Source organism: Mesitornis unicolor, unplaced genomic scaffold, assembly GCF_000695765.1.
Source record: "Mesitornis unicolor isolate BGI_N332 unplaced genomic scaffold, ASM69576v1 scaffold2777, whole genome shotgun sequence".
NCBI classification, from domain to species: domain Eukaryota; kingdom Metazoa; phylum Chordata; class Aves; order Mesitornithiformes; family Mesitornithidae; genus Mesitornis; species Mesitornis unicolor.
The window spans coordinates 133,389-155,495 of NW_010195557.1; the positions used below are offsets into that span (position 1 = coordinate 133,389).

At 37.9% G+C, this 22,107-nt stretch overlaps 1 protein-coding gene across 1 annotated transcript in view; it reads right to left on the reverse strand.

Moving 5' to 3' along the window:
• The window catches only part of EDEM3 (ER degradation enhancer, mannosidase alpha-like 3), a gene marked incomplete at its 5' end in the record, with an annotated part of 25,336 nt that extends 5,263 nt beyond the window's left edge, over nt 1-20,073 (reverse strand). Inside the window, 14 exons of the mRNA XM_010188154.1 lie at nt 184-338; nt 2,718-2,883; nt 3,372-3,496; nt 4,034-4,117; nt 5,640-5,723; nt 6,315-6,440; nt 7,407-7,504; nt 8,109-8,214; nt 9,222-9,356; nt 10,498-10,651; nt 11,373-11,485; nt 12,858-12,897; nt 15,808-15,908; nt 20,028-20,073. Coding sequence (XP_010186456.1) covers nt 184-338; nt 2,718-2,883; nt 3,372-3,496; nt 4,034-4,117; nt 5,640-5,723; nt 6,315-6,440; nt 7,407-7,504; nt 8,109-8,214; nt 9,222-9,356; nt 10,498-10,651; nt 11,373-11,485; nt 12,858-12,897; nt 15,808-15,908; nt 20,028-20,073 — 1,533 coding nt within the window. The remainder of the gene's footprint in view (nt 1-183; nt 339-2,717; nt 2,884-3,371; nt 3,497-4,033; nt 4,118-5,639; nt 5,724-6,314; nt 6,441-7,406; nt 7,505-8,108; nt 8,215-9,221; nt 9,357-10,497; nt 10,652-11,372; nt 11,486-12,857; nt 12,898-15,807; nt 15,909-20,027) is intronic.
• Nucleotides 20,074-22,107: the final 2,034 nt, after the last annotated feature.

Sequence of the window (22,107 nt, forward strand, 5' to 3'; positions counted from 1 at the left end):
GGAAATGAACTTAACCTTGCTGATGATGCCAGACAAAACACAACTGATTTTCTCTGCAGCTAGGCCATCCAATTCAAAAGGACTCCAAGCTCCAGTAACACCTCCTATTTTCTCCTTCCTTGCATAACAGACCCTATTCCACTCACTGCTACACCAACAAAATACAGAAAATATTCATCTTACGCTCTGGAAATACCCCTAGGACAGCTCTTATCCACCACATTTTTCAAAGGTTCGCGAATACTCTGAGCAAACATAGGGTCATTTGGAAAAAGAATCTGGGTGTTTGGACAGGTCCAGTCAAAGTTGCTATCATCCAGCTCCATGTATTCTGTAGTCTACAATGAAAGACACAGATCACCTATTAAAAATGCAGTTACATTTTTATAGAAAGAAAATCAAGAGACAGACCTCCCCTTAAGCAATCTGAGTGCTCAGCATATAGAGTACCTGAATGCAATAGATAGCCTACAAACCACAGATTCCAGGAATGAAGAATACATCTATAATAACAGAGGGTAACCAGTGTCCTACAGCCCCTTTCTAGGGACAGGTAAATACAACACCGGTTCTAATTTGTAACGTACAGAACTTTATCCACTCTTTCTAGACCCTTTTTTTTCCCAGAAACAGCTTGTCCTTTCCTGGCAAACAGTATGTCTCAAGCCCGCTCACAGCATAGCTAGTGTCCCTGTAACTAAAAAAAGCTATTATGATTTTATTTGAAATTGCCTTTATGCTGACTGGACCAGCTGCAGGTCTTAGGTAATTCCTGCTTTGTGTTACTAAAAATGTCACATCTTTTCATATGAACAAAAGATTTTCCTCCTCAGGAGCCATACAGACTCACAAGTCTGAACAGGTAAGAATGAATCTATAAATAATGCAAACAATCTCTATTTTCAGAAGAGAAGACATTAAGAGTAAGAAAAGAGTTAACGTTTGGACAAATCGCTGTTTTGTAACATGTGAAACCATGTGGAACACGTTGTGATTTGAAGCCATATTTAGCCTGTTCCTCATTTTGCAACTAATTGGTTGGATAGCTGGCAAGTTAAATTTTCTCGCCTATAAAAATTAACATAGTATTTATCCACTTGCAAAAAACCCTGTTTGCAACATATTAGCTAATTAAAAAGCAAGTATGTAAAACCCCCCTAAAAAACAAGGCCTAACAGGCTATTGGTTTACTGGAATAAGTACCTTAAGGTACCCACGCCCTCAGTGTGACAAACAGGAGTCACAACACTTAGAGGTCTTGCAAGCACTATTGCAAGCATCAGCATAGTAGGACATGAACTTTCCTGTTTATGAGAATAAATACAAACAGGATGTTGAGTTGCTACAACCAAGTATCTCAAAGACATTTCAGCTCAATAGCGCTGTGTTTATATAAAAAGTAATTTACACATTCAAATTTTTCCTATCATTATTTTTTCCCTGCATCTGATAAACTCCATAAAGGAAACACACTAGTCTTTATAGCCTTTTGGCCATTTAACACATCATTGACACCACTTTCAATAGATCTTCCTTATTCATATCATGCACATTAAACAGCTTTAATTTAACAAAGAGCTTAAGAAAACTGCATTTGAACAACTTACTCTGTCCTTTTATTGGCCTTTTATTAGCATTTGCTATTCTCAAGAGAATGCCATGTGTCAGACCAGCACTTGACACAGCATCAGCTGTGGGAATCCTGTCTGCCTCAAGAGTATCAATTTCTCATAATGGGAACACAAGTTATATATGCTCCTTCAGACCCTTCAGAGAATTTCTTGCATAGTTCAAAAAAACAAACCCAAAACCCAACATAGTCTCCATTTACAAAACTCAAAGATAAAAGATAAATGCTCAAGGAAAGGTCATTTCAGACAGAGTGCAGGATCTCCACCATCAAGGAACATGAAAAATCAAGCCCATGATCCATTACCTGCATTACCAATGTTAGACATTTAGTGCAAGTAATTGACAATTTTCCACTGTCTAATGACAGAGTCCATAAAACAGAGTTTTGTGACCCTGATGCCCTAGACAAATCTATTAGCTTTCTTACACACTTCTTTTGTTTGCCTGGAGTATTACTGCCTTAAAAATAAATTATGTCACCTCACTGTGCACAAAGACAAAAGAGAGATGAGTGTTTATGACGCTTCATGCCACAGCTGTATTACTGTAGGTTATTTTGGAAGGTTAGTAATTTATAAACTCATAAATGTTCTCACATTTACACAAAAGATGCCTATTGCACGGACTAGAACAATTAAATATCCCAAGAGCTATAGCTGTATCTTGTCAACTCACTTTGTAGTGGTCACAAAAATCCTTTCAAAATATGCCAAGGGTTCATGTAGTAAAATAAGCAACAAAACCTTAGGCATATTATTGAAAATGTTTTAGATAAAAAGATCACAAATTATGATTTTCAAATTTATATAGAGATGCGAAATTATTTTCTTTTTAAATATTGCTAATATTCCACAGCTTTTTTCTCAAGATTCTGTGCTGCAGAATCCAGTCATGCAAACATTATTCATACTCATGTGACTGTCACTGTTAATATGATGAAATAGTTCATATTAAACGAAGTGTTAAAACCAGTGTACTTCTTCAAACTACGATTTATCCTGATTTTTCTTCCATTTTCCCCCATTTAGAAAAGGAACTGCTTCAATGCACCACTAAAACTGATTTAAATTTGAGCTGTTACTTACTGTATTTTTTTTAGAGATGGTTTGGTTCGTAGTGGAAAGCCAAAGCGGTAATAGATGAGCTTCTGTAGTGAAGATATAATCTTCAATGTCAAAAATCATGTCTTCCTTATCAGCAAACAGCAGGTAAAGATATTTAAACATCTCGGCCAGAAAGAAAGAGTCCATTCTATGGAAAAAAATGGATGTCCTTTAGGAAGATCCAATTTTTTTTTCTAAAATATCAGTAAAACAAATACATTCTACCATGTCTGAAGAATTCATGACTGTTATTGTTAAATTTAATTCCACTAGCATTCCTTCCACTTGGAAGAAACTATGTTTGGAGGGAAATGATTCAGCATGTTCAAGTACAAAACAGCATTACAGAAAAAAAACCCAAATAAACCTCGTTACAAACTTCCAGATTTGAAGTATATTTTGCTTGAAAGCAATTCATCTATTGCTCTGAGACAAATGAGACATTATTAAACTAAATATATTCTTACCTAGCAAACTATAAAACTATAGAAATAGTTTATACACTTATTTAAGGCCTGGTTATCAAACTGAAGACAGCCTGCTACTCAAAAGTCAATTAATTCAATAATATAAACAGGGTAATTAGATTTTTTCCTATAATCTTTTTATGAAAAAAGTAACTGCTAAAACTTTTACCTATCTTCATGACTTCCTGTACGAACATCCTTCATTGCAGCAAACCCACAAGGCACCCTTGCATACTTGTTCAAGTTCTCAATGAGTGTTTTTCCTACTTCCAGGTAGTAAGGGTCTCCAGTAGCCTATGAAGGAAAAACAAAAATCAAACATAGGTGCATTCAGACTTACTGTACAATTAGCAGCTTTTATCTTCCTAATTGCCAATTTAATGATTCCACTCCTTCTCTGACATCAGTAAACTCTAATTTATTAGTAGTTCTAAAGGGTCACAAGAGAGACTGTATTACCTTTTACTGATATGCAGTTAAGCACATAGAAATGCTTATAGAAACACAAGATATTTAGGCACTGCGCTTCTCTGCAAGGTACAACTGGTTTTTGCTCTTTGTCTCCAAGATCTCTTTGAGAGAGATCAGCAACACCTAAATATCTTTAAAAGTATGAGCCTTTGTCACTTAGTTTTCTTTCTAATTCAACGCACGAAACTAAAACAAAATTTCCAGAACAATTTTTAACAACCACTATTTTCATCTTCTTTACATACAGAACTGGCTTCAATAGATAAAATAAGCTGGAGATAGGCTACTCACTCCACATTGAAAAAAAACACCAACAAAATTCCAGGTGCTAGACAAAGTAACCAACAAAAGCGATCTTACCTTATACAGGAAGTAAGTGCTTTCAGCAAATTCAGGCCTTAAAGGATGCTGAGCCCAGTGAACTCTGAAGTCTGTTGTGAATGCCTGAGGAAGAAAAACAACAGATAAAAATAAATACAAGCATGAAAACCAAACACTGGTTTATTTAGAATCCTACGTCAGCTGTAATACACAGCTGAAGGACACAGCAGTGGCAGACTGCAGGGCCAACATCAGTCTCAAGAGGCTACAAGAACCTCTGTCCAGTTAGTACTGGTGAGGCCAAAACCTACACCAGTGCTCTACCCACGCAGTAGGAGCGAGACTGAAGCTTGTGCTCGTGCAGGAGTCCGCACGCCATCCCGCCTCTCGACAAATGCCCAGCAAGGTGAGTTCTGGCAAGAGGTACCAGATGAGAACTTGTGCTCCAGAGGCAGCACACAGCCTCCCTGCCCTCCCATCAGCACAAGCCCACAGCCGCTGCTGCAAGCCAGCCAAAGCAGCCTGGCAAAGGGCCACTACGCAGAGATGCCCCGAGCTTTGACAAGCTTCCTTTTTGCAAGCACACCTCCCACCTGACACTGCCAGTGCACTGAACCATCATTTCAGACTGACAAATGGTAAGCAGCTGCTTCTAACATAAGAAACATCACAGACTCAAAGTCAGTTATCTAAAAATTTCCTAGTTTATGTATCCCCTCTTAATATGCACTGGCAAAAGCAACTTCTGTGATAGCTTATACTCGTTACTAGTTCATACTAGGGTTTAAACTTAGTCTTTGCTTAAGGGCTTGACATATTGGCTTAAATACAACTAACTGATCTTTCAAAATTTCCTTTGTAAGCACAAAGCGCTGAAAAAATCCTACCCAGAACACCCTAAGGGGCCAAATCATAACATTTTTAAAGCATGCAAAAAAGTAATTCCAGTGCTTCAAGAGCATTCTTTGGTCTCAATTTTCACATTAGGTGAATATAATGTTAATTAAAATGTTCTCCAACAGAAATAAGCTTACACCAGAGGAAAGTAAAAATTAAAACTGGAGTCAGAAGCTTTCTCATATTCTGGGTCACCACAGAATGAAGACACATACTTCAGCAGGTAAATAAGCTTTTCTGTGCAGAATTAACTTGCTCAGACACTGCACTTGCAATATCTATAGAAAGCAGGTACACAAACTTATCAAGGACATTATGGAAAATTTCTGAACATTCTCAGAACAATTCAGACTTTATTTTCCCCTCCTTGGGTTAATAAAGATGATAGTGATCTTTAGCATTAATACTATTACATTACTAAGCAGCTACTACTACATGTACTTACACAAGTTTTGCATACTGAAATGAATCAAGGTCAATTTTGAAAGGCTGAAATATAAAGTCTAAGCAATTATTAATAGCAGCAGCTTCCTACTATTGTGTTAATTACAGTGTAACTGAAGGAAAAATATTTCATAACCAAAACACAGTTGCTATACATGCAGAAGTGTAAATCACATAATAATTCAATGAAAATGAGTCTTTGGGTTTAATGACACATATACCCACTATTCTTTCAAATGGATATCTAAGACCAATGAAATTCAAGTAAGAATCAGTATATAGGATCAAAAAATGACTACCTTACCTCTGGGAGAAAGTTATGCTTTTTTATAACCTGATACAGCATCTCATGAGTTTCAATAGCAGGTCTAATATCGCCCTTCAACACCTAAAATTCAGCAATAAAATTAACACTAAGTCACCATGCATAGGAATAATATTCAAAGTTTAGGCACACCCCCTGTGTTCATGTAAAGCTACAGACCATTTTTTACATTTCCACCAAACACATACTGTAAATGTTACCCCCTTTCAGTGCAAGCCACAGATATTCCAGAAGAGCTTTTAAAGCAAAATCAGTGAGCTCACTAAGACTACTGCCCATGTAGAAAAAGGATCTCTATCATTTACAGAGAACTGTGGTGGAAATGTGATTCAGTTTCTTTTAAAGATGTAAATGGCGCACGAACTAGGAAATTTGTCACTAGACTACTAAAAAGGCAGTTTAATTTGAGTGTTTTCATGACTAGGAGTGAAGTAACCAAATCATATTGACATACTTTTCTACATACTCAGCACGGCCAAAAATGCACAGTATCTTGCTTCATAGCATAGAAGTGACAGGAGGAGTGAGTACAAAAACTCTCATTCAGTATTTCTGAAAATCAAATTACTAAGCTTGACTTGTCAATTGCATATCCAGTCTATTTAATCATATACTTGCTATTAAAAAGAACTGCATATAGGTTTTAAACCTTACCTGCAATCCAGGGAAGAAGGCTAGCAAAGAATCCATCCAGGTTCTTGCATTTAGCATTGGTTTATGAATATGAACATCAAGAAGGAGAGGCGGTTGGCTAATGTATCTCATTATGGCATCGTAGTGCTGACAACCAGCAGAAAAATCATGAGTTTGTTATCAATACATTTTACAAAACAGATCACTAGACTACAGCATGTTATTTCAATAGAAGAACCACTACAATTCTCCCAACCATTATCACATTTAGCAATGCACAGTAGCTCCTACTTTTGCAAACTAAAAAGAAGTGTAGTAAACACTGCAAAGCTCCTCAGCATTACCCATGCAATACACATCACCTTTTCCAAGTAACACATACAAAAGTATATTCAGCTGCCATGTAATAAACAAGTAACTATCACAGTTAAGCCACATTTGTTTTGGCTGAATTTTTAAGCACATGCTAAACAAAGCTGAAACTGCTTTCTCCAAACAAGGGAACTCTAAAGCAACTCCATCTCAGGAAAAGGGACAAAGGAGGTATCAAAAAAAACCCAACAAAGCAGCCAAACTTGATGACTTAGAAGGACTTTAAAAGGAAGGATGAAGTTGCTTAGTAATCTTATGAATTTAGTAATCCAAGTGTGTTTTTCAGTTTAAGTATACTTAAATGTATACTAGGCCTTAGGATCTGCAGTGCAGTGCAAGGTGCAGACTGTGATTTTCAGATCTTCTTTGTTGCTCCAGAACAGCTAGAAATTGTACTGTGGTTTGTAACAGAAGGCCCTTATGTTGTTTTACAGTAACATCTGCAGTATTACATTCTCCAAGGTGATCTTGAAACACAATTTCCCCTGTACTGAGAACATGGAGAAAGGTCCAGAAGATTCTTATTTTCATGGAATGGGGTTAAAAGAGCTGCTCAGTGACAGTTCACCCAAGCTTAGCAAAAAATGATATTAAAAATTGCTGGCACTAGACACATCAGAAGTCACAGAAATTCTGCTAAAGATCTCTTCATAGGCTTCTCAGGCTAACAGCTGACTGACGATACAACTAGTTTTAAATTGTCTTACAGAAGGCAAAAACCTGAGCCAGGCGTTAACTTACCGTGTTAAATCTTTCCAGGAAACTGTCATCTCCCAGCAAGACATAGGCTTTTAATAAATATTCATAATATGAATCTATTCCTGCTCCAACTCCGCTATCTGGAAACAGCAGAAAATAAGAAGGTGGTTTTACTTTATGTAGTTATATGGATATTTTCATATGGCTTCATTTTGATTTTAAAGGCTCTTTCAGTAAAAGGGAAAAGCCTCCTATCACCAGAATTAAGGCACAGATAGATGCAGAGACACAATGCTGTATGTCGATGTTAAAGGTTTTGCAGTATCAGTGTGCGCAGTAAAACGAACAGACGTGCACTGAAGCCAGTTGTTTCAGTTTTCTCATATGAAAGTATTTCTACTGGCTGCCACATACAACCACAGACCTATTTATATTTTTCCTATGTATTTATAGTAGAATCTCTGACAACCTATCCCAAGCCATTCCCCTCTCAGTATTAAAGTGAATCAGAGAACACTTTCTTTGCAATGAACAAAGCGAGTTTCTCTCCCAAAGCACCCTTTCAGAGCAAAGCCAGGCTTCCTTGTAGCTGGTTTCTCCAGCACCAAAATTCTGTTACACCACTTGCAGATCCTATTAACATTTTAAAATAGTCTAGATCAATGTGTTGGAGGGGGTGTGTCAAGGTTTTTTCTTGCGCAAAACCACTCGTGGCCACTTATTCCGAGTCAGAATACCACACACCTTTGCGGACCCAGTCTCCAGTGTGAATATTAATAGTAACACCCACTAAATTGCTGCTGCGCTGCCTCTTTTCCCAAATAAAATCAAGCGCTTTCCGTGCATATTCCTGCAACAACAAAAAAAGCTCATTAAAGGAAGTTACAGAGAAACACAGATACTCAAGACTCCTGTTCTTTTGTCTACTGAAATTAAGATGTTACGAAGTAATGTTTCATATCTAACAATTAGAAAACTCAGTGTTACACTGCATACATGTAAGTAGAGGGATGCTAAGTGCACCTTTTATATAAATAGTTATCCTGTTGCTGGTTAGAAAGAATAGTGCTTGTTTACACAACTATTTGCCAATATACTGCATGGTCTTGGGCAAGTCAAACACCCTTCCATACATTTCCTACTCTAAAATTTTGCATACAGATAATTAAAAAAATATTTCAAGAAATACAACAGCCTTAGAATCAAAGTCGCTGTGTCTTTTCAGACATTCCAAGGTGGAACAGCAATGCCTGTTCAACAGTCTACAAGTTATATACTTTTTTATATACAAAAAGTAACTTGAAGGTAACAAGCTACCCACTAAAAACACATACATGCGATTTCAGGAGGCAATTTTTACCAAAATACACAACTCGGACCCAGCTATGCTTCCACTGGATTCCATGGAACCAAATGAAATACCAGGCCCACACTGAAAGATTTCCAAAAAATCCTAATCTGAAAAAGAGCATGCTTTCTTTCATATACTATACAATTTTCTTCCTCATTTTAAGCCGCATTTTAAGAAACAAGTATCTCACTGTTCTTACTAGTCCTGATCCCTCTACCCAAGAACTATGCAAGTATTATCCATTAGCTAGTCTTCAGTACAGCTATCTTGTTTACTTCTGTATTACTCTAACTACTTGCAAATAAAATTACTTCATATGGCTTTTTTTAAAAAAAGAAATCAAATTGATACTTAGGAAAAAGCTCACAAACACAAATTTGAACACAAACCTTTTTTGTGCAAAAGAGCATTTGATTAATTCAAAATTACTTTTCTAAAATTATAGAAATGTAACAGAACACTAACAAATACCTAATCCAAAAAACAAGAGATCATGAAAAGCAAACCTCAAATATAGATGTTCCTGTGAATCGGCTTAAAGCTGCAAACTCAAGGATCAAGGTACCTGCACAAGCTGTACAGGTATCAGTTTCCGTTCCTGTTCGTGCTTCTGGATGTCTTACACCAAATTTTAAGTTAACCTAGAGAAAAGTAGATATTATTCTCTTTATTTTTACTAGCTGAAAGAACTTACACTTCCTGTGTCTATCACTGCTGTGACAGATCTGCATAGCAACTATGTAAGCTACACTTTTTTCAAAGGAAAGGAAAAAAGATCACTCCACCTCCCCTTCAGTTTTGCTCAGCTTTATGACATAAATTTATCCACAACTCGTCAAAATACTCAACCCTCCAAACCAGGACTGGCCCAAATACCTGTTGCCTGGTTCACTGGACATATGAATAAAAGAATGTCACCCTGAAAATCTCATTCTAGCAATTTATCTACCAGCAAACCAGAAATTCAACATCCCAAGTGCATGGAGATTAAGTTCTGTAAATATCTCAGTGCTCCAGGCTCCACAGAATACCTGCTCAATGGACACGCTCTTGTTGCGGGCACAACAGAACTTTCTGCATTCTAGAGAGGGTCCTCTCTGCAGAAAACTGTCAAACCCTGAACATTTTGAATTAGACATTTTCACTAGAAAAATGTGGACTTACTGAGCCTAAATTTTTAATTAACAGGAAAGGTTCCAATCAAAGCCACATCTCTCAAACTCAATGGATGAGATGAATGGGAAGCAGTTTTCTGTCATTCAAAGAATATGTGCTATATGTTTGAATTTGATGAAAGCTTTTACATTGAGTATTTTTAGATTACAGCTACCTTTGCCCTCTTAAAAATGTCAATGTAGACTGCGAAGATTAATCAGTTTTGTGTTAAATTCACAAGCAAGTGCCTGCAAGTTGCTCTTTTACTGTCTCAGTGAGAGAGATGTACCAAAACAAAAATCACTCTCCTCAACTGGTAGTACCATATAGCACTAGCACCCTACAGTACCAGGGAGCAAGAAATCAGTAGACAATGACTAGACAAGATTCCTCTGCTACTATTTACCCACAAGAACATATACTAGAATTTTCAGAGCTAGAAATGTAGGAATTAAGGAAGCCTAAACCCCTATTTTAAAATACTAGGTAGCATGCATTACAAAGAAGCAATTTGTCAGCTTTTGATTTTCTGTACACTTAAGAAGCATACGAGTGATTTCAGAAAGAGATAAAAACAAAATTTTGCTTACAGAAGTAATTTGCAATTGCAGAAACCAGAGAACTTACTCTTGGGTAAGGGAGACCACTAGTGGTGTTAAAAGCAGGTAAAAGCTTGTAGCCTAGCTCCTTTGCCATGTGCAGAAGTTCACCGTTGTACCACTGCATATATTCACCTTTTTCTTTCAGCATAATCGCCACTGAATGCCCACCTAGGAGACCTCTAAACACAAGAAAAATTATCCACATCTCAGTAGACATATTCATCTCAACAGCTATGCAGCAATTTCTGCGACTGAGACAACCACACAAACAACTGTGCTATCTGCACATGGCTTGAATTTTCAGAAACACTGAGCAGATGCAACTCCAATTAAATACAATCAAGGTGAACTGTCAGTATTTTGGAAGCAATTCTTATTGTTCAGGACTCGGTCCAAAACTATAGCTGAATCACTGATTCATCAATATAGTTAGTCAAGAATAACAAGCAACGCCTCTAAAACTGTGTATTAGAGCGTAGAACTAACCTACTCTGATCCTGCTTTGAGCAGCAAGTTGGACTAGACAGACACCTTCCAACCTGAAATAATTACCCTAAATACTGAAATATTTTATCTGTTCAGTCAAGTATTGAACAGTGTAACCTATAAGATCATTTCTATTAAGAAAAAACACTGCTACCTCAGCATGTACAACTTTTTTAAATCAGAAAAAGCTATGCCTGCAGCAGTTAGATGGGAGCCAATTTGATTCAGTACTACTGCACTGATCCCCGCCTAGCATTTTAAAACCTCTCTTAGGGCAGGTATCAAGCTCTGCTAACTGACACAACTGTTTTAAATGAGGTGAATTAGCACAGAAAGCTGTGTCTTAAGGACACTTGGCTAAAAACCTTTTTTTTTTCCCTTTTCAAGAGTTTTGAAAACATAAAAGTTACTCACCCAAGGACTCTTATGTTGGTTTCAAAAACAGATACAACGATGTCGTTGTCTAAATTAACATCCTTTATTACTTTTTTTACAGCCTCTTCAAACTGTTTGGTTTTATTTAACACCTGGAATACAAATGTAAGCAAGTGTTTAGGCTCCAACATAGCTAATACAGTCACACTCAGGTGCAGGGAAGAAAAAATGGAATTAATTAAAAAAAGCAAGCGTTTAACATGCCTTAGATTGCTATGCTGGTGCCACAAGGGCATACTCTGACACAGTGCAGACAGACACAAGGATCACTGGTTTTCTCGGGAGATACATGAATGAGAATAAAAGCTGTATGCAGAGAAAAAAGTCACTGAGAATGTACCTAAACTATTACCCAGGAGCAGGCACACACCACCTGCTCTGATGACTCCAATTTCCCAGAAGCCTACTATCCACAGACTACGGAGCCGCATCCTAAATTTGGTGAATTGTCCTAAGCAGTCTTGCTCCTCCCAGCAGTTTTCTCCCTGTGCCTGAAGAACAGCTCGGGCGTTTCCTACAGATTTGCTTTCACACTGATTTTATTTTAGTTGAATCGATCTTTAAGAATCTTTGTGGCTTATCCAATCTGTCATCATAAATGCCTTTAAATTCCACAACTGTTAATTCTGCCCTAAGACAAGAGCACAGTAAATAAACCACAATAACCCATCTGAACATCTGATAGAGACTGGGAGTTCCAGACTCCACATTTTCAATATTTGCAGTCCCGATTCAAAAGAGCCAAGGGTCATCTCACAGCACATCATGAGATGGGAACAGCCATCAGAGAAAGAGCATTATATGGCTTACCATATCAGTGCAGCAAGGATTTTCAAAACTATTTAGATCTGTTTACCTGGAGACAAGAACAGCCAAAAACTCCTAATTTCCAAACTCTATTTTATAATGACAAAACATGTCATAGGGGTTGAAATCTAACAAAAAGTAAGTTATTAATGATTGGAGTCTTTTAATAAGAGATGGAACATATGTTTGGCAACATTTCCTGGCAAACATGTCCAGGGTTGCATGTTTTAACATATATTTAAGTGTACCTAAATTCATTCATGAAACGTATACATACAATTTTAAAACATAAGTAATTCAGTAGGCATTAAGAGATGTTCACCCGTAAGTCGGTGTGTTGTTTCACACTATAATGGGAAGCAAACTCACACATTTTTGGTTAAGTTAGAATCCAAGAAAAGCAAGATAAGAAAGCACCAGTGAAATGCAAAGGAACTGTTCTAGTATTCTTTTTTGAAACAAACTTCAAACATCATCAGTGCAGCACTCGGAAGTTCTTACAAGCAGTAGCTACTTCAAACTGGTGGCTAGAGATTAGATGTGAAGAAAGATTAGTATTTTTTAATATATAAACTAACAAAATAGAAATCCAAAAGTAAGTCTGAATATCAGAAAACCTTTTTGTTTTATAGAAGTTTATCAAGAAACTAAACTTACCACAAGAGTGTCCAAGGTATCAATCAAGGTCAGTGAAAACCTATGAAACAAAATTTAAAACAGATTTACTATACACCTGTATGTGTAGAAATTAAATAAATTCAATAGTAACCAATACACCATTAGAAACTAAATTCTCACAGTATGTTTAACATCAGAACACCCTACTAAGTTTCTTCCCTTTGTTAGTGACCAGATTAGGAGCTAACTGAAACAAGTAATGACTGTAAAGATACTTTTATTTACTGCAAAGCTTTCAAACCCCTTGTAGGCAAATTAGATTTTATTTTCTCTTCTCCAAATCTACTAAAAAACCCAGCAGAATGGTTCAAAGTCTTTTTGCAGCCTCTTTTTCTTTTTTTTTAAAAATGAAGAATCTTAAGTATAATTAAAAGATTTAGGAAAATCATTCCAAGCTAAACTTCTTCTACCAGGAACTGTTCCAATGACAGAAAAAGCTGCAATTTGTTGCAATCAAACTCCATGTTAAAATTAGTGGAGAAAGACTAAGAAAAACACTTATTTTGTTACAAAACTTCTATGTGGGATGTAAGGGACAGGAAAAGGTACAATAAAGGGCAGTAAGGGGGGCCTGAAGGTAACGTAGCAGCTTCTGTATCAAGAGCAAGTCAACAGCGCTCTTCAGCCAGCAAAAGCAGAAGGATCATTACATGAAGCTTTTAAAATTGCTCATGCCATAAAGAAGGTGAGTGAGAATCGGATATTCACTGTTTTGCACAGTAGGATTTACCTGGTGCCAAGCAAGTGACAGACTCAAAATAAGTAAGTACCTATTCCATTAAAAAAAGACTATCAAGTCACTGAACCTGTTGTCACAGGTAGCTTCAGAAAAGCCAAACATTTACACAGATCCCAAAACTGATTAGACAAAATCTATGGAATAAAAACCTTTGAAGAGCTTTTAAAAGGCAACATCTAGTGCCTAGCTGCAGTTGGATCCATACTGTTCGAAACAGGAATATCACAATACAGCTTGTCCATTCACATATTCTCCTCCAGGCCTGTTCTGGTGCATACCAGGCCGAGCAGACTTCTGGTCTAACCCAATAAAATTGCTCTTGTGTTAAGAAACACACACTGTGCATAGAATAGAATTTACAGAAAATGATGGTCTTAAGACTGAAAGTTTTGGAAACAGTTCTGACTGTCTACTGAGAACAGGTGTCAAGAATTTACTAAGTGCCTGATGTTTGATACCCTGTAGGCAGTAAGTGACCATGCGTGGAGCATAATTAAAATGCTAATTAAGTTGTCATATATTATAATTTTCTTTAATTTTTAAATACAAAATGGCACTCTGTGAGTGTCATTCTACAAGGGAAAGACATTAACTAGGAGCTATGTGCAACTGCATAACAAGTACACAACGTTTTCCATAGAAAAGGCAGGGAGATGAGGTAACGCACAGCTATAGCAAAGGCTGGTGTGCAAGTACGCTCCCCAGCCCCTGGGGAAACACAACTGACCTCACGGCCTCACCCTGTAATTTGGGGATTGCAAAGGCCTGTACAGAACTTGACTGATGTGCCAGCTGGTAAGAGAAAGAATTATATAACAAATCTCAGAAATAATAATATAGCTGATCATTAGGAACAGGAAAAAGAGCATGTTTACAGAAAAATGATGAATATTTACACTATTCAATGCATCTAAGGGGCTGAAAGGTAGTTTTACTCAAACGATAGTATGTTATTATGTAAGGAAAGGTCATTAAAAAGAATACATGACCAGGATTAAAAATAAAAATACGTTTTCCTTACACTTTTTTCTCATCAGTCGTATCTCTCAGTACCTCCAAGGCAGTAGGCTTATACACAAATATCTAGACCTAAGGAACTTGTAGGTAGTGAAAGGACAAGGGGTAATGACCTCAAGTTGCACCAAGGGAGGTTTAGGTTGGGTATCAGGAGGAATTTCTTCACTGTAAGGGTTGTCAAGCACTGGAACAGGCTGCCCAGGGAGGTGGTGGAGTCACCATCCCTGGAGGTGTTTAAAAGACGAGCAGATGTCGTGCTTAGGGACATGGTCTAGTGGAGGACTTAGGGCTTGTTTGATTGTTGGACTCAATGATCTTAAAGGTCTTTTCCAACCAAAACCATTCCATGATCCTAAGAATTTGCTCCATAAAGTGCACACATACAGACAACAAAGGAATCAATTCCAAACACATTTACAGTAATTCAACTTTGTCTTTGTTCAATTTAAGATGGAGAAAAGCAGTCCTTAAATCTACATTTTGCCACCCTAAGGACTAGTACTACATATTATAGGCTATCTGAAAAGAAAAACTATGAATAATTTCCCTGTCTGAAATAATGTTTTATACCTTGGCAAAGGCCTTGGGCTACCACACGCATGATAATCACTTGACTAATTATGTTTTCAGAGAGCTTTCTACTAAAAAGGCACTTTAAATATCACTTATAAAGCAAGCATAATGGATAACAGTTTACTGTTCTGTGCAGCTGATAATTAACCCTTATGATCCCTACTTAGCAGTCAAATTTATTAATATCAGAAATGACAGCTCACGTTTGGAAGGCTTTCCTAGGGAAAACACTTGGAGAATGGTTTAAAAAAAACAACAAAACAAAACTATCTTTGGAAATCACTCACTGGTCAATTCTCTTTTTCCGATTAAGATACAATTTCACATCAGTTAACAACATTGGAGGAAATAATAACAGTAAGTATTTCTGCCTAACTTGGAAGAAGTTGACAATTAGAGCATTTTTTTGCAATAACTTCCCTGCCTATCCCCATAGGAGAACTTAGGAGACAAATGATGTACTTTTCTGGACCCACAGAATCTTTTTCAACACATTTAAGATTGTGGACATGTCAACTGAAGAAACAAGTTTTAAAGGCTGCAAATTGTACTTAGATTCCTAGATGTTTACATGAGACAGTAACTATGTCAAACACTAACTTTCCCAGGGCATCATCCACATCCCCTCGACTTGGTTCCTGACCCCGTACTCGTCCGCGACAAGTTAAAGGCATGAGTTCATCAGCTGGATACGCATGCTCCTGCAGGGAAACAAAACAAGGGAATCATTTATAACTGTTACAGCCATTTCAGCAAATCTTCAAAGCCCGTTAAAAGGAAGACCAGCTATACTGTGCTTCAGGAAAACTGCATGGCAGTCAGACTCTTTGAGGTAGGAAGGGCTCTCTAGACATCATCTTGTCCAACTCCTCTACTCAAACAGGGCCACCTAGGCCCAGCTGCCCAGTACTGTGTCCAGACAACTTTTTAGTATCTCCAAGGAAGGAGACTCCACAACCTCTCTGAGCAACCTCTGCCAGTACTCAGTCACCTTCACAGTAAAAAACCTGTTTCCTGATGTTCAGAGGGAACCTCCTGTGTTTCAGTTTGTGCCTGGGCATCACTGAGAAGAGCCTGGATCCATCTTCTTTACAGTGTTCCTTCAATTATTCATAAACATTGATAAGATCCTTCTGAACCTTCTCTTCTCCAGGCTGAACAGCCCCAGCTCTCAGCCCTTTCCCAGAGGAGAAGTGCTCCAGTCTCTTCACCACCTCTGTGGCCCTTTGCTGGGCTCTGCACAGTATGTCTATATCTCTCTCGGACTGGGGAGGCCAGAACTGGACACAGCTCTCCAGGTGTGGGCTCAGCAGTGCCGAGTAGAGGGGAAGGATCTCCTCCCTCAAGCTGCTGGCAATGCTTTGTCTAATGCAGTCCAGGGTACCATTAGCCACCTCTGGTGCAAGGCCACACAGCTGGGTCATGGTCAACAACTTCTTAGACAGTTAAAATCTCAAAGCTGAGTTTAAAACCTAAAACTAATGCAGGCATTAGCAAGTGGCTGATAACTCATGGAGAAATTAATGGGAATTAGACTTTAAAGTAACTCTGGAAATATTTCCAAATGAACATAAATGACTCGGGGTCAGAATCAGGGATAGGTAAGAGAGCTCACTTACAAAGTAAAATAATACATTGGTAATCACTACACAAGGCATAACAAAAGATAACATTCACAGAAAAACCTTACCAAGACTGAGCCTTTTACAAATATAACTTTTTTTAAAAAAAAGAAAGAGACATTGTTAGATTTTTTTGGAAAAGCAATGGTTACTTTCTAAATGTATAGAAAAAGCACTCTGCAAAGCAAGCTGTATTGCAACATTATTTCTCATCACTCCAACAGAAATAACAGGAGTGACACCATTGCCTAAGTCAAGCGCACTGAATAAAATGCCTGTTCTTACTCTCTCTCAAGTCAATGCAAGTTCTGTAAGTTTAAACTGCCACCAAAATGGGATATCAAATGGGATACCCACAACTGAAATTCAGCACTGTGCAACAGGAGAGATTTAGTGGAAATTTTTCAGAGTGGCCACTGACATTAATAAAGATGAATCATAAATATATCCAGTTTCAACAAACACGTGTGAAATTGCCTCTCCATTACAGGCCCAATACAAGTGTTCTGGAATGGAGCTTCTCTCTTCTGATTCCATCAGGAAGTTGGCTGCTGTACTGCGCCCTACAATTTTACTTTAGTGGAGAACTAACATGTGGCAGGATAAAAAAGTTCAATTACTGCACTGAAACTGCAAGTAAACAAATTCAAAGCCTTTCCAAATATATGGTACAAAAAATAATCTATATTCAAACATGAAATAGAGACAAAAAGAAGGAGCTTTCTTCTATAAATAAACAGCTCATACAGCAACTTCTTTTGAAACTGATGGTTTGCTTCCCTGTCTACCTTCCTCCCAAGTGTTTTGGTATTTGCACGACTCTTTGTTCTCCTGAAATTCAATTACAAAAGCCAGAATCTAGATCATTTTAATATGGCTCAGATATTTCTGAATATCTGTGCAAAGTATTCAGAAAAAGTTAAGATTAAAGAACTACATAACAAAAGTAATGTCAAAAGTAAGAACTCTGGCTTAAATTATGGAGAAAAAAGGTGATGAAAATTCTGGGAAAATGGATTTTTAGTCTTACAAAATCGTAAGGAACTAGAAGCATTTTGAAAAATAAAAGGTCATTTATTCTCTGTCTAGAGCAGGAAAGGCTACTGGGTCAAGTGATTTCCCAGCTTGTAACTTCTCCCCTTTCAAGTAACCTCAAAGGAAAGTAGCAAGACCCATTAGATATAAAACATGGCACAAATAAACACAGTTGTGGAAAATTTCACAAACTGAACTCAACAGATACTCTGGAATTTCTACATTCTGACAAAACAGATGATCACATTGCCTAATGTCAGGACAGGAAATTCAAGGCAGCACAGGACTCAAATAATGAAAAAACCCACATTGCCACTAATGCTGTACACCAAGCAATACCTACTGGCCTCAAGTGACTGACATATTCACATACTCCTTCTGACAGTAAAGAAGAAAAAAAATCCCAGTTATAACAAATATTGCTAAAGGAGTGAAAAAAAAAACCACCAGCTTTTTACCCAAAACTCCAGTTAGTAACTGAAAAAAAAAAGACAAGAGTGTTTCCACCTTGCACACAAACGTGAATTTTCAGTCTTCTAAATACACAAGTCTAGAACACATTAACAGAAAATCAAAACTTTTCAGCTGGCTGTTTCAAAAGCAGCTGCAAAAATACTTAGTTATCTTGCTGTCAGAACCAAGTCAGGTACCTTAATCTTTTCTTCAACTTTGAACAAACAACTCACATTTCTGTTTGTTTAGTACTCCAGCATACGTGGCAAGTAAATATCCTTTTGGCTTCTAATTTTCCAGGACAGCTGAAGTCATTCTTCTCTTTCATCCAGAATTTTCTTGTTTCAGATGCAGCAAGCTTACCAGCTTCCAATTTATCACACAACGAATAGGAGCACAGATCCTTTCTTATGGCACATAACTTTTTACTCCATTTTGCCAAATATTTAACAGCTTTTACTTCAGAAAACCACAAGAAAGGCAAGCCAAATGTTTTTCACGGAACCAGGTCCCATGCAACTAGTTAGAAATTATCACCAAAAAGCCTGATGTTTGTTAAACTGCTAAGGTGTCAAAAGCAAGAAAGCAAGGGGTTTTTTTAAAAAAAAGAAAAACTACACCCACTGTAAAAACACTCCTGTTTGGCTTTCTATTCATTATTTCTGTAACCCTCATGTACTGTATAAATTTGTAAGTCATGAGCTTTTAAGCTTGTACTACATATTAAAGCGTTAAACCAGAATACTGAAACAGGGACACGTGGCAAGATCCTGTCAAGAGACAGCTGTCTGTCCTGCAGGAACTGGCGCAACTTAAACGAGAGGGCTTTCTGCAACAGCCACAAAGAATGTACGAAGACTGTCAACGTAAAGTCAGTAAGAATGCATCTTATTCACATTCACAGTTTCTCCTCAGAAGTATATTGCTTATAGTATATTTGAAAGTAATTACTACTCGAGGAAAGTCAGTCCACTGTAAGTAATTCTTCATCCTTAAACGTATCTAAACCAAGCTAACGTACTTCAAGGTTGATTACAGTGCAGAATGGCTCATGTACGTAGAGCATGGAGACACCTGCACAGAAAATCACAAGTCATATTAAAAGAAGCCATAGTGAGCGTGGCTCACTGTCATATGACAGTCACATACTCAGCAGAGGCTGTAATGCGTAAATATGACACCAAATCCCTTTTTTATTCTACCCAGTTCCACAAACAGTGTTTGTTTGTAAAAAAGCTGCCAAGCTACGTGTAACACATCCTGCCACAGAAGAATTATTTTACGTATTTTTTACCCACAAAATAAAGATCAATTTGTATTCTCCAGAATCTGATGGCTACAGACAGTTCTTGAGCTTGCTTTTCCTAGTACTTTTAGGAGTCTGGAATTTCAAACCAAAGAGTTTACGAGATGAAAACTGTTCATAGCTTGGTGGGAGAGAAACTGGTTTGAGAAAGATCAGGCACAGATTAACAGTTACCACTAGCAATTCTGAAAGCCATCGTGACCCCCCTGACACTGCTCTTCCTGAAAGTAACACATGTTCATTTCTTTTTAAAGGCTATACAGGTGCTCTTATTTTTTTTTAGCTTTGTTTTCAGCCCTACCTCCCTGCTGTTTCTTGAGAATGTCATGTACTGTAGATTGTTTTTTCTCCCAGGTCAGCAATAACAATTCCAAAACAATTAAACAAACAGCTATTTTACTTACCATATAATTGCTATACGCATGATCAAACATTTCTAGCACTTGGTTTCTAAAAAAAGGGAAAAAGAAAAAGCATTAGTGATCTGCCTCATGATGCCCTTTGACACACCCTCTTAAAAAGCAAGATGTATTACACTTTAATACCTGAGTATCAGTAACAGGTCCTCGACTAACATACTCTACTGAAGCAAATCTAATATAGCATAATAATTTTTCCTAATTTGGCTACTTTCACTCACTGCAGGAAGGAAGGCCTATTTCTTCACCCAACATGAAGTTAAGTATTTGGGGGATCTCTCAACCTCCTGTGCCTCCTCTGAAATACATGTAGATATCACCCACACATCAAAGCTAGGGATGGGACACATTCCTTGCTCTGCAAAAAAACCAGCAAACAGAACAATCACCAACACTAAAACCAACCGACACAGCATCAATTCCTGTCTGTGATTCAGAAAAGGACCAGAAGTTATGAGGTATACCTCTTCCTTGTGTTAGAAGTCTTGGCAAGCAAGTACTAAAGAAAACCCTGGTAGATCCATTTATTTTACATGTTTAAAGAGCAGTCAAGGTGAAAAATGCTACTAGCTAAAAAAGCAGGTTTTTTGAGAGACAGCACTACTTCCAATCATTCTTAACTGTTTTACTGAGCAGCCCTGCAAGGCAAAAGAGTACGCTAATTACTATGCTACCATCAATTCACAATCTCTGCTGATAAGACTGAATATAATAGAGACAAGAGACAATTATATTCTAAATATCTGATTTAGTTCAATGACTTGAAAATTTAAGAAGTAGTCTTAACTCATCAAATGCAGTAAGTCATCAAAAGAGCAGAGAACGATGCTCTTTTCCGGTACCGCACAGACTACATCCGGGCTGCAGCAGACAAAATCCCAGGGTCTGACACGCAAGCACCAGGTCCAGATGAACTGAACATGCAACACTGTTCAGTGTTGTAGCATACAGAAAGCTTCTCAAAACTTATTTCCTTACATGCAACTTACATTTACAGGGTATTTTCTGAAAGAATTTATGTGACTGACACGATCGTGTCATTAAACAAATACACAGATCACCTGCAGTTTTTCAGAAACAACCTGACTCGGTGCCCCCAAGTCCAAACCATGGCACAGCACTACTTGCACATGCCTGGGGCAGCAGAAGATACAGTGAGTGCAAGTGATCAATGCAAAAATGTTAAGACCAACTGGTGAGTGAAGTTTAAACCCCTTATGCAGTCACAGAAAGAAAACATATAAAGCATTACATACATAACGTACCCTGAGAACTTGAGATGGAAAACCCCAGTAATTGCAAACATCAGCATAGTGAAAGATCAAATTATATCTAATGATTAATAACCATGAGTGTCTGGAGTGCTTCTCCTGCAGACTTTTGGCATCATTATTCTAAGCAGCTGCCTAGTAAATGGGAAAAGGATGATGATAAGGAAACTGCCCCAGCAATACACTAAGATCACAATACACTCATTTGTCTAAAAAAAAAACAAACAAAAAAATCCTGCTCCACATAGCGAAATACATTGCCCTCTACATTGTAATTTTTATCCTTTAACTGAAAACCATATCAAAAGAGAATCGGCTTCTTACATGCACCTGCATGGGGGATCAAAATAGTTTATATACAGGAACTAGACAAAAACACATATAAACATTTACCTTTTTTATGATTCCCCAACACTCACGTGTTCTCGAGGAACAGCCATAATTAGACTGCCTATGGATTTAGATTTACCTTTGATCACTTTTACCCGTAATTACACAGTACCACTGGCTGCAATCCTCAAGTCTGGAGCTCCCAAGCATGTGGCAAAAGGGTTTGACTCCACAGGCAGCTGAGGCCTGTTCCACACAGCCATGGGGACCCGACCCAGATGACCAGCCCGGCTCTGGCACACACACCTCAAACGCTGACGGGGCACCGACACCTTGTAGAGGCTTCAGGGAGGGGACACGAGAGAGGCTTCCGGAGCACTGCCGGGCGAGGGGTGCACCAGCACCAAACTCAACCTAACCCCGGTGACAGCGCAGATCCCCCTGCCCCAGCACGGCGAGGGGAA